Consider the following 13,279-nt stretch of genomic DNA (forward strand, 5'->3'; position numbering starts at 1 on the left):
AAACCCAAACCAACCCCACCCAAATTCTCCCCCTCCCCATCAAATAATTGATCGGAATTTGGCTTGAAACTAACCGGAATTGGAAAGGGCTGAGCGGCGGCAGAATTAGGGTTTTTACCCCAAATTCCGGTTGAACCATCCCCCTGAATCGCGACCTGACCCTTTTCCATCAAACCAGAAACTTCCCCAGCCCTAATCGCTCCTCCCCTGCCTTCAATTGATCAGAATTTAGTTGAATAGTGGCCGAAATTGGTGGCGGTTGTACAGTGGTGGTTGTTTTTGGTGGCGGCTGCAAAGGAGGAAAACCCTCCTCAATTGAATCCGTTTTTGATGATGATGATGATCTAAGATTGTATTTTGATTGAACATAAGATCGATTAATATCAATATCTTGTGAAGAAGATTGATCTCGAAGCTTCAATTGTTGAAAAACATCATTATATCTCTCACCCTCAAAACCGTCCACTTCAACTTCTATATTTATTGATTTTTTTTCACTTCGTTTTTTGGGTTTTGGCATGATGTATTATTTTTGAAGCATCTGAGAGATATCTTTGATCTGGCTGGAATTAAATGAATTTGGTTTTATGTAAAAACACAGAAATACACAAAAATACATAAAATAGTAATTTGATGATGATGATGATATATATTTTGGTTAGTTGTAGAAGTAGTCCCGTTTATATGAAAAGACAATATTACCCTCACGTGAGGGGCACATGATGTCTTTAACGGTAAAAATAGACGAATCCGTCTATTTGGACCAAAATTGCAACAGGTGTGATATGACAGGGATGCGTTTCGCGACTTTGCACATGTTTGTATCAAACTTACAAAATGTGTGATAATACATGGACCAAAAATGCAATTCGTTCAAAAATAGTATAGCAAATTTACTTAAGGGAATGATATATATCTATAACAGCTTTTAGCCATTTACTACTGTTTTATATAGTTGTACACTGTATAATATAATATATAAATTTATCATGAATTAAAAAAATAGTGTTGTTAGATATATCACTACCCATTTACTTGTAAGAAGTCAAAATTGATTAAACATGTAAACTTTATAAACCTTGATTACCACTAAGATCAGAGAAAGGAATTAATAACTTTTAATTACTTAATTTTTTTTAATTACTTTATATTACATTCCCATTTCTCTCACCAATCAACCTCCAAATGATCCATGATCTTTAAATTATTACAAGAATATTATATGTTTTTCTTACCTTTATTATATGTATTTTTGCTACTGGGAAGAAGGTTATTGCACATGCATAGATAAATAGATAAAAACATCATGCATAATACAATAACACCCTGGAGATAGGTCCCATTATTTTGAATAATTGTTTTTCCCTTATTAATCAATCATCACTCCCTCCCTACCCCTCCATCACTTCATAACAAAAACACCATCACTTTCATCTTTAATCTCCTCAAAATCATATCTAAACCACCATGAAATAATGAAACTTTACAATTAAAGTATCTTATAGATATATACAACATTTTCATCATATAATCATAACATTATATTCTACCTTTTCATTTCAAAAAAGAAATGGAAAGTCATGTTAGCACATTTTTAGCTACTTTCATTAGTACTACCATCTTTATCATTTTCATTCCTTTTGTTCTTGCACAAAATGATGAAGTTTCATCTCTTTTGTCTATCAAATCGTCTTTCATCGATTCTTTAGGCTATTTACGCGATTGGAACGTAAACGTAAACGTTTCGATCCCTAGTAATATGTCACATTGTAAATGGACTGGTGTCACATGCAATGAACATGGTTTTGTAAATAAGCTTGATCTTTCCAACATGAATCTAACAGGAAACATATCCAATGACTTCCAAAACTTGAACCATCTTTCTTTTCTAAACATTTCTTCAAATGGGTTCGATTCGAGTCTGCCTGACTCGTTCTCGAACCTAAGTTCACTCGAGACACTCGACGTCAGTCAAAACAACTTCATTGGCGAGTTTCCTTTTGGTTTTGGCAAAGGAGCCACACTACTAAAAACCATCAATGCTTCTAGTAACAATTTTGCAGGGTACCTGCCAGAGTATCTTAGCAATGCAACTTTACTAGAAACAATCGATTTTCGTGGTAGTTTTTTCGTTGGAACAATCCCAAAAAGTTACAAAAATTTGAAAAATTTGAAGTTTCTTGGATTATCAGGGAATAATCTAACAGGGCAAATTCCACCAGAAATCGGTCAGCTTTCATCTCTAGAAGTTATTATAATCGGATACAACGAATTCGAGGGTCCAATTCCAGCCGAAATTGGAAATCTTGAAAATTTGCAGTATCTGGATTTGGCAGTTGGGACACTTTCTGGGCCAATTCCAAAAGAATTGGGTAAGCTTAAAAATCTTACTACATTATATGTGTATCAAAATAGTTTTGAAGAAAAGATTCCTAACGAAATTGGGAATCTTTCTTCATTGATTTATCTTGATCTGTCTGATAACAAATTTTCGGGTCAGATTCCAGAGGAAATAGCTGATTTAAAAAATTTGAAGTTATTAAATCTAATGTGTAATCAGCTTACAGGTTTTATTCCAAGTAGAATTGGTGACTTGCCAAATTTAGAAATTCTTGAATTATGGAAGAATTCTTTGAATGGTTCATTACCTTCTAATCTTGGAATGAATTCGCCTTTACAATGGCTAGATGTTTCTTCTAATTCGTTATCCGGTGAGATTCCGGCTGGTTTGTGTGATTCCGGGAATCTTACTAAACTTATTTTGTTTAACAATTGGTTTTCGGGCTCTCTCCCAATTGGGCTTTCAACTTGTTCTTCTTTAATTCGTGTTCGTGTTCAGAATAACTTGATTTCGGGTATGATTCCTGGTGGATTCGGTAAGTTACCCGAGTTACAACGTTTGGAAATGGGGCATAACAATTTAAGTGGCCAAATTCCTCATGATCTAACTCTATCGAGTTCACTTTCTTTCATCGATGTGTCTTCAAACAAACTCGTGTCGAGTTTGCCTTATAGTATTTTGTCAATGCCTAATCTTCAAACATTAGTTGTTTCTGACAACTATTTAGATGGGGGAATCCCGAGCCAGTTTCAGGATTCCCCCTCTTTATCTGTACTTGATTTATCAAGCAACAGATTCTCTGGGAAAATCCCAAAGAGCATATCTTCTTGTCAGAAGTTAGTAAATATGAATCTAAGTCACAACGAATTGACCGGAGAAATCCCAACATCGGTAGCAAGTATGCCGATGTTATCCGTTCTTGATCTTTCAAACAATTCGTTCGTCGGACGGATTCCAGAGTCGTTTGGGAGCTCGCCGGCTTTAGAGACAGTAAATCTTTCTTACAACAAGCTCGAAGGACCTGTCCCGAATAATGGAATGTTAATGACGATAAACGCCAATGATCTAGTCGGAAATGAGGGTCTCTGTGGTGGCATTCTTAAGCCATGTTCACATACTCGAAAGACTAATTCGGCCCGTAAGAAACTTCATGTTGAACATGTCATTTTCGGGTTTGCTTTTGGGGTTTGTGTGATTTTACTAGTCGGCCTCGCGGTTTTCACCGGGCGATGGCTTTATAAAAGATGGTTTTTGTACGGATTCTTAGATGGGTGGTTCATGAAAAGCAGGACAGAATGGCCTTGGAGACTCATAGCTTTTCAAAGACTTCATTTTACAAGTGCAGATATAATGGCTAGTATAAAAGAATCAAATGTGATTGGAATGGGTGGAAGTGGGATTGTGTACAAAGCCACGACGAACCACACTTCAAGTTCGTCGGTCGCGGTCAAGAAACTGTGGAGATCCGAGCCCGATATTGAAAATGGGGACGACTTGTTTGTAGAAGTGAATCTTCTAGGTCGATTAAGGCATCGAAATATAGTGAGATTATTGGGTTACCTTCATAACGAAACCGATGTTATGATGGTTTATGAGTATATGCCTAATGGGAACCTTGGAGAGGCGTTGCACGGGAAGCAATCCGGACGAATGTTGGTGGATTGGGTCTCGAGATATAACGTTGCGCTTGGTGTAGCTCAAGGTTTGGCTTACCTTCACCACGATTGTCACCCGCCGGTCATACATCGTGATGTTAAGGCGAATAATATCCTTCTTGACGCGGATCTTGAGGCTAGGATTGCGGACTTTGGGTTGGCTCGGACGATGGTTAGGAAGAATGAGACCGTTTCCATGGTTGCTGGATCTTACGGATATATAGCACCAGGTTAGTTTCTTTGTTCTAAGTTTGAGTTATAATTTATACGAGTATATAATTGAAGGCATAAGTATAATTAAATAGAATGGGTAATGATCAATTTGTTAAATTTTTTTTCCCATTTTGCTTGAAGTTTATTAAATGTACATACTGAATTTTTGCTCGAAATGGTAGTAGCTAAAACTGAAATGGGTCAAATAAAAGGTCGAAAATCATCTAATCATACATTCATGAATGGTTGCAATCGGACTCAAATGACATGTTCTAAGTTCTAACTAGTACTTTTTTCTTTTGTTACAGAATATGGATACACTTTGAAGGTAGACGAGAAAAGCGACATATACAGTTTCGGGGTGGTGCTACTAGAGTTATTAACAGGGAAACAACCATTGGACCCGTCGTTTGGTGACTCGGTCGATATAGTAGAATGGGTTCGCAATCGGATGAACAAGAGAGAATTGGAAGGCACATTTGATATAGATATAGGAGGGGAATGCAAGTTTGTCCAAGAAGAAATGTTGTTGGTGCTAAGAATTGCACTTTTATGCACTAACAAGTTACCAAAAGAGAGGCCTTCAATGAGGGATGTGATCACAATGCTTGGAGAAGCAAAACCAAGAAGAAAAAGTATTTGTGATGATATTGGGGCCAAAGACAAGCCCATTTTCAACAACTCACCAGTCATAGGCCTGCTGTAGTATTAGTAAATCTTGCTTAGACAAGTACTTGCCCAGTTGGCCGTGTATGCGCACCAAGAAACTCGTCGAACATCGGTACAAAAACAAGCCAATACGTACTTTTCTTGTCATTTTGACCTTGAAATCGCAAGTTTATAGATCATCCAGTGAAAATACTTTGTACATTTGTTATTATGTAAGAAATCTTAAACCTTTGTTGTGTATTTTGGGCCAAAGTGTAAGTGCTGAAAACTTACATAACCATTTAAGAAATCTCATGTTTATTTGTCTATATGTTATAGTGTAACCTAATTATTCAGATGTATTAAAGAACTACATTTCTTTTGATGACCGATTTTATTTGTATTAGAATATAAGTTAGAAAAGTATAATAAAAAAATGTTGAACATGTGTTACTGTTAGTAGTTAATTAAGATGGGCTATGGTGGGCTTAATCAGTACTCTTCAATACGGGCTGGTCCATAACCCCATGGCCACAAGCCCACAAATACTATTATTTATGATCATTCCCTATATATATTTAAAACCCGTGCGTGAGTTTGCGTGCAACTCACAAACGGGTATTTTTTTATTCTTTTTTCTTCCTACTTTTTCTTTGACGGTCAATACTTGGCCACAACCTTTCCCTTTATTTTTTACTTGTAAGCCTTCAATCTCCTTCAACCAAATTCATATTTTTAGGCCACCACCACCGACCACCTACCTTGACCACCACCAAAACTGTCGGTAAAAACTTTGGCCACCACCATCGATAACCACCTGAACTGCATCTATAAAAACGCCGACGAAACATCACTACCAACAATCTTAAGACCATATACAAGTCCAAATTTGGAGAGCAACATCACCAACGACCTACCTTAACCAACACACATGATCGATTAACCCCAAACCGCTGACCCTAAGCTAAACTCTGATGTTGTCGTTTGCTAAAACAATCAATAGCCTTCCAAATCAACTCCAACAATAGCAAAAACAAAAAATAATAATAAGCAACAATAATAACAATCTTAAATATAATACAACATCATTCGAATCTCATAAACAAATTTAAGTCGTGGGTGGCTCGGATAGACTGATGACGGTGGCGACTGCAAAATGAGGACGATCCCAGAATAAATAAAATCTTCACAATTGGATGAGCATCGACAGATCAAAAAAATAATAATGATAAAATCAACATCGGCAATTTCGTTTACCGTCGTAAAAATCGAAAACGAAAAACCATCTTCTTTGTTTTGGCACAGATAGCAACACAGAAATTGACATAATGATATGGTGATTGATTTTGTTGCAAAAATAAGGATATTTTTTGTGAGGAGAGTAGGAGAGGTTTGGATAGATAAAGACTAAATTATAATATGGGATTTGGTAAGTTGTTCATCAGGGTAGGTGTTAATGTGTGATGGGTCGTAATGTGTCATCCACCGTTTTCATAAAACCTACACGTGGTTTTCAATAATAAATAAATACAAGTAATGATTATTACTCAAACTTACTCTAGCAATTTTTTTGATAAAAAAAACTCACTATACTTTTTGGTGTATATATCTGTCAATGAAGCATAACCTATAGTCCTATACAATACATACAATACAAGTTATAATAAACATTGAGTCACATAACTAATTCTTTTAATTAGTCGGGCAATAAAATTGATTAACTAAAGATGATCTTATAACAAATATCACATGTATTATTATAAACCTCCTTTTTACTCATGCTTTGCATATATATTTTCCTTTTAAATATATATCACATACAAGTTCTTAATATAAAATATCACATATATTCTATATTCACTTTGTTATGTCAAATAAATAAATAAATGAATAAAGTTCTTTTGTAGCTTAGTAAACATATAATTTTATCTCTAAACGTGAAATCTATGTATACAACGTTCATTATTTGCTAATATATCAACGCCTGCGACGAAGCGCGGCTATAAAATCTAGTTCAAAACTTATATACTGTGATTGAGTGATTCTGTGAATGTGAAGATTCATAATTTGAACTCAAAGCAAGTTAAGTAAGGTACTCGTATTAGTTTTCTTTTGCAGCATTTTACAACTTTTACTTTATCGCAAGGTTAGATTAATTTACCAAATTATATAACTCTAATTGAAAATCGTACATATAGATCATGCATAAATCGAATAATGTAATACCTATATGAAATTCTTTTCTTTTTGTTATATCTAAACCACTTTTGACAAATAAAAGTCATGGTAACAAAGGCAGTGTGGGTATTTTGGTTCGCGAAATACTTATGAGAATAAGTTTTTTCTGAGGTTGGAGGAGTGCTTCACCGCCTCTCCTTGTTTTTTCTCTTCCTCTTCGCTCATTCCTTAAATGTATGGAATGCTTCCCCGCTCCTTCCCGCCCTTTTCTATTTTATTTATTTTCTATTTACTTTTAACCAAGTAAATAAAAACTTTAATTTAAAACAAATATTACTGAAACCATAAACTAATAATACTAAAATCATTACATTACATTATACTACTAACATCATTAAAACACCTTACATTTTATAATATTACTAAAATTATTAAAAACATTACATAAACCTAACACTCGGGATAATCCGAGTCCACATTATTGTCGTTACAATGAATGTATGGATATGCTTCAGGAGACCCGATAGCGTCTCCGGTTGACGAGATACGTACTCCTTATTCGGGTCAGTATGATAATCTACATGCTGACCACCACCGACATTGTCTTGCGAGAATAATGAGTGGTCAAGCGTGGCTGTGAAAATAGAAGAGGCAGCGGTAAGATGAAAAATAATTTGGTTCAGCCAGTCGATCTTATGCCAAAGATATACTACATACTCAGTTTCGGCAGTGTTCTGAGCCCGATCGGGGGCTTATATTCGGTTGATTTCGGCTTGGTAAGCCACCTTCACGTCAGATACACTCTGAATGACGGTGTTCCCTTGAGATCAGTGTCTGTCGCGGTTGACCATGTGGGCTTGCATCGCCATCTTGGCGAGGTAACGAAGCAACAAGAGTCAGATTGACTAGTACAGATGTTTATGGTTTTATAACTTTTGTTGCTTCGTTACCTCCGCAAAAGCAACAAGAGTTTGGCATCGTTGTACTCTTAAAAAAAACTTTTAAGAGTAAAAAAAAGTTTACTCTTAACTAGTGTTATACCCGGCCAACGGCCGGGGATAACTAAATGTTAAAAAAATAAATAAAAAAGAGAACAAAAGAAAACAAAGAGGAATACGAAAATAAAATGAAAAAGTGAATTAAAAAAATCAAATGTTACATGTGAAAAAAGTATAAAAACCAAACATTTAAAAATAAGAACGAATATTAAATGAAAAAGATAAAAGACAAAATAAATAAGATAAAAACAAAATATATACCATTTGAATAAAATGTGAAGTGAAAAAAAAAAGTTTTAAAAAACAAATATTAAAAAAGATTGGAAAAAAAACACAAATTATATAAAGTTAAGAGGTGAACATAATTAAAAAGAAACAGGAGGGGCAAAAAAGATAAAAGAAAAAAAAGAAGGGGGCAAAATGTTTAAAAAAACAACAACAACAATATAAAGGAAGGTATCAAACCCACGAACTCCCTTCCTTCAGGTAAAGCCGCAAACCACTACACCAAGTTTCAAACATGTTACTTATTTGACAAATATTATATTTAAGTTAACACGACAAATAAGGACAAAAATAATACTGTTCACGCGAAAACTCTTTAAATAAGTTATAATTTGGCTTCATTGTTCTCTTAAAATTATTTTTCCTCCCTTCTTTCTTTTCACTTTTATTCTTAATTGTTTTCTTTTTTATTTTCATCTTTTGTTTTTATAATAAATACTATTATAACAAATTAACAAAAACTCAATCTATTAAATTTTTGATAAATAACCATTTTCTCTGTATTTTAATTCTTTTTTTTTAAATGTTATGAATAATATTTCTGAAACAAAATTCGTAAACTATAATTTTTGAAACTAATCATTTATCGGAAGAGTCTGCAAACTAATGTAATATTTAATAAATTGGAAAGAATATAAAAGTATGTTCATACCTAACTTAAAGCACAAATGGTTTTTCTATCACGAATGCTAACTCAACTCGTTATTATAAGAAAAAAAAAAAAATTTTTTTTTTACCTTGACTTAGAAAATTCGAACTCATTGCCAAATTAGTTAATACTAAGACTAAAATTTTACTAGTAGTTTATTACTTTATTAGTACGTTACTTGAACTACTTTTACCAATTTTAAGTTTATATATCGAATGCAATGCAATTGTAAATATCGTCCACAAATATCGCAAATGGGTTCCAAAACCGTCACGTAAAAAATCAAATAAAATCCCATAAAATAATTATAATTACAAAATATCTCAAGGCAGCCATAAAAAAAAATGGAAATAACTGAAATTGACCGTGATCCTAGCCTTTTCCCACAAGCACCACCTTCCACTACCACCACCACCACCACCGATGCGACCACCGTGGCCGGACGGAAAAGAGGAAGACCCAGAAAGTATAACTCACCGGAAGAAGCTGTGGCTGCCAAGAAACTGCTTTTAGCCACTAAAAAACAACACATTTCTCCATCTCCCTCTGCTACTGCCAACAATTCTTTTCTTGGTTACTTTTCTTTCCATTTCTCCGCTGTTTCTTTAAATTATTTTTAGAAGAATTACATGTGTGTGTGTATATATATAATTCATTGTAATTTGTTAGAGATTCAAGAAATGTGTAAATTGGTATAGATTGTATATGGGCTAGTTTGCTTGTTTGTATGCATTAGATTGTTTTTCTTTCTTTTTTTTTTTGAGAAAAAAGATTATAATAAAAAATTAATCTTGCATGCAAATTTTTTTTTTTTTGAATTTAATGAATACCATTACCATATTATTATTTTTATTATAGTTCTTGAATATATAAAGGAGTTACTTAATGGTTTTATACTTTTTTCTTCAATGCAGTTTGTTTCTTTGAATTTGCGGTTTGTAAAATTCCCAATTATATAAAATTTTTAGGTATTTTTAATTATTATTGTCTTAAAATAAGATTAGAAAAAAAAGAGAAAAAAAGTAAGTAAGCATGTAAAGTCAAGATTGTATGTGGGTCTGTTCGCTTGTGTTTGACTAATTAACATGTATTGATGTTTAGTTTTTTAATAAAATAATTTTGATTCTTTTTTTCCTTTTTCCTAATTTTTATTTTTCTAATTCAGGGAATGATAGCAATGGTTTTACACTTGATATCATCAATGTCACTACTGGAGAGGTATGCATTTTGGGTTTACATCTCTTATTTTCTAGTTGCAACTTTGAATTTATTTAAATATGTTATACAATTCTGTAATTCTGTATATTTGTAAGTTGATTATCCAGACCCATTATAGATTTATATCGTTTTGTTTCGTTTTTTTAGGATATTAACCACAAGATAATGTCATTTGTGCAACAAAGCAAACAAGAGATATGTATCATGTCTGCATCCGGTGTGGTCTCTAGTGCATCAATAGGCCGACCAGACGCATGGGGCAGCAAAATTACATACAGGGTTTACTTTTCTATACTTTTACATTTAATTTCGTGTATGGTTGTTAGAACGTTACATAAGAACGAATAGAAACTTGTGAAACTAGAGGCTTTTGACCCACATTAATTCGAATAGGTGGAATTGGTTGATTTATTATCTCTAAAGGGTTAAACAAACAATTGTTACATATGACATGGGTCAAATGTTGCATAGACTACCTTTAAATTCAATTAATCCATTATTTTTCAGGAAAAAAAATAGTTCAATAAATCATATTATACGGTGATCAAATAATTTGGTAATCGACAAATTGTGGCCAAAAACTGGACTAGTTTCGACATGTATTAAATATGACCCAGTTTGACCTGTTTCCTAACCTGCCCGATCCATCCATTTTACCACATCTAGGTGAAATACAGGAATACACAACTAATACTGTTTCTTTGCATCTATTTTCTCAGGGGAGTTTTGACATTATATCACTTTGTGGATCTTATGTACATGCTGATGGTGAAAGCAGGACTGGTGGGTTGAGTATTTGTATGTCTGGTAACAAAGGGCAAATTGTTGGAGGTGGGGTTGGCGGACCACTGATAGCTGCGGGCCTCGTGCAGGTAGTATTTTCTTTAATTTGTGAGATAGGGCGTTTAAAGGGGGGATGTAACAGTTCAGACCATGATTTTATGAGTGGTTTGATATGGATTGTGTTTTATCACTCACGGGTCAAATAAAAAATAACGTGAAAGGAATTTGTGCTGAAGGGTTAAACAAGTCAAAAGTCGGTTAACGTACATTTGTGATGCATAAAGCCTCCTAACTCCTAAGAGGGATGGCATCCCACCTCCCACTTCCTTTATCACCACTCACTTCTAATCAATCACATTATGCCACCTCAATTCCACCACTCACTCACCACTCATCCAAATTTTGTTGGCATCCGACCACTCACTTCACCACTCACTACAATTTAAAAAGAGTAAACTTAAAAACAAAAACAAAAAAGTTAAATCACATGACGGTGATTGGTAGAAAGTGGATTATGGGGTGTGTGGTCTGACCACTCAATTTGACGTCACCACTCGTGGTAGAAGGTTGGCGACGGTGTTCCAACGTGGTACCACGCCCACTACTCACCTATCTTCCATCCAATGCCAATGGCCTAAATGAGTTCAAATGAATTGTTAGATAATTACTGACATATCATAGCTTATGTTGCACAAATAGTATTTTAGACTAGTACCTCTCAATAGTCTGACCTGTACCAATAAAAAAGCCCATTTTGATCTGGTACTCGGCCCACCCATATTTCTACCTTAGCTCAAAGAAACCTGTTGCAGTCTCCGTTTTGAGGATCTGTTTTCCCCATGGAGATTACGACAAATTTTTGTCAAGTTTTCTATATATAATCAAGAATTAAAGTGTGTAATACCCTTTGTAAAAAGCTTTGGCTGTAGAGTATTATCTTATCAAGATGTTTATCATTTCACAGATGGTAACATATTATTTGGTACTTCTTACAATTGGTCTTCCAGGTAATCGTTGGCACATTTGTTATCAGCAGTAAGAAAACAGTCGCAGATTCAGTTACGGATGCTGTTAAAGATGATGCTTCCGTCGTAGCATCAGTTCCAAATGCAGTTACAGATGCTGTTAAAGATAATGATGCTTCCGTTGTAGCATCAGTTCTAGTTACAGATACTGTTAAAGATCATGATGCTTCTGTTGTAGCATCAGTTCCAAATGCAGTTACAGATAACGATGTTTCTGTCAGAGCATAAATTCCACATGTAGGCTTCCCATCAGTACCTGATTCTAACGCAGGACATTCAGTATTGGGCGACGATAGTGATTATCAATATAATAATGTTGGTGAACTTCTAAGAGATGTCAACTATCTCCGATCCCTCCATGGGGATGGTTTGCGAATGATCTTCTAAGAGTGCTCATACCGATTCTTACATTTTCGGGTATATATTTTTGTCCTTTGTAGCTAAATTGCCTTATAAAGACGCCTGAATATGACCATTTGTTAGTTAGATGTAGGTAGGTAAATTGTATGATTGGGGATCATGATCATTTCTCGCTTTAAGATATTATAAACTGGTTTTGCTTTAACATGTACTTAATGGCGTTTTGCTTGTAGGGATGTGCGAGGATCGTTCTTGGTCGATGTTCGAAGAATAGCTACCAACTAGCATATGCTCACTTGAGGAAGTCTTCATCTTATGATTAGCATTTCTGATGTAGAGTGAATTTCTTTAATTGACAATGGTTTATAAGAGAAATTGAGGAAGTCTTCACCTGATGAAATCAGTACATATATAAATTGATGCAGAGTATTCAACTAAATACATCATGTTGTCAGTCTCTTTCTCCTCTTTTATTTTCTTTGTATTGCACTTGAGTTGAGTACTAGAAATTGTTTAGTTACACGAGTAATTTGAGGCTTCATTGTTTAAAGAGCTTGATTTGTGTTGTATGATGTTGTTTTCTCATTCTATTCAGTGTATGATGCGGTTTTCGTATCCAGTGTGTGATTTCTTGATAGGGAGTGTGTACGTTTTAGTCCCTTAGAATTACTATCCTTTTTAGTCTTTCTGATGTGCCATTCAAATGGGTACTTCTTGAGTTTTTTGCATACTTGCATTCATAGTCCTTTGTGGATATTGACTAATTTACATCCCCATTGATGGCGGTCTGTATGGTTGCCAAATTTATTACCGCTCTCGACTCTTGTAAAACTGTGATCATGCTCTTGAAACTGAACCTGCTCTTCTCGAAGTTAAGGTTACCGAACGTTTCTTATGACAAAATGACTTGGAGGTCTCATGAAGAA

General features: G+C 34.5%; 2 protein-coding genes across 2 annotated transcripts; both read left to right on the forward strand.

Annotated features, from left to right (window-relative positions):
- Nucleotides 1-1,424: 1,424 nt before the first annotated feature.
- LOC122586360 (leucine-rich repeat receptor-like protein kinase PXL1) lies at nt 1,425-5,242 on the forward strand. The gene is made up of 2 exons (XM_043758385.1): nt 1,425-4,226; nt 4,518-5,242. The coding sequence occupies exons 1-2, from the start codon at nt 1,571-1,573 to the stop codon at nt 4,913-4,915; spliced, it is 3,054 nt and encodes a 1,017-aa protein (XP_043614320.1). The 5' UTR covers nt 1,425-1,570; the 3' UTR covers nt 4,916-5,242.
- A 4,069-nt stretch (nt 5,243-9,311) lies between these two features.
- LOC122587299 (AT-hook motif nuclear-localized protein 14-like) lies at nt 9,312-12,966 on the forward strand. Its single transcript, XM_043759430.1, has 6 exons — nt 9,312-9,540; nt 10,133-10,185; nt 10,333-10,464; nt 10,905-11,057; nt 11,976-12,410; nt 12,587-12,966. Exons 1-5 carry the CDS (start codon nt 9,312-9,314, stop codon nt 12,219-12,221), a joined length of 813 nt encoding a protein of 270 aa, XP_043615365.1. The 3' UTR covers nt 12,222-12,410; nt 12,587-12,966.
- The last annotated feature ends 313 nt before the right edge of the window (nt 12,967-13,279 follow it).

The sequence above is a fragment of the Erigeron canadensis genome, chromosome 1 (assembly GCF_010389155.1).
Source record: "Erigeron canadensis isolate Cc75 chromosome 1, C_canadensis_v1, whole genome shotgun sequence".
NCBI classification, from domain to species: domain Eukaryota; kingdom Viridiplantae; phylum Streptophyta; class Magnoliopsida; order Asterales; family Asteraceae; genus Erigeron; species Erigeron canadensis.

Excerpts from the sequence above, each read along its gene's own strand:
- LOC122586360 (XM_043758385.1), top strand. The coding sequence starts at position 1,571 with ATGGAAAGTCATGTTAGCACATTTTTAGCTACTTTCATTAGTACTACC. Across the intron at positions 4,227-4,517 it reads TTACGGATATATAGCACCAG|AATATGGATACACTTTGAAG; the intron begins GTTAGTTTCTTT and ends CTTTTGTTACAG.
- LOC122587299 (XM_043759430.1), top strand. The coding sequence starts at position 9,312 with ATGGAAATAACTGAAATTGACCGTGATCCTAGCCTTTTCCCACAAGCA. Across the intron at positions 10,186-10,332 it reads TCAATGTCACTACTGGAGAG|GATATTAACCACAAGATAAT; the intron begins GTATGCATTTTG and ends TCGTTTTTTTAG. Across the intron at positions 11,058-11,975 it reads TAGCTGCGGGCCTCGTGCAG|GTAATCGTTGGCACATTTGT; the intron begins GTAGTATTTTCT and ends TTGGTCTTCCAG.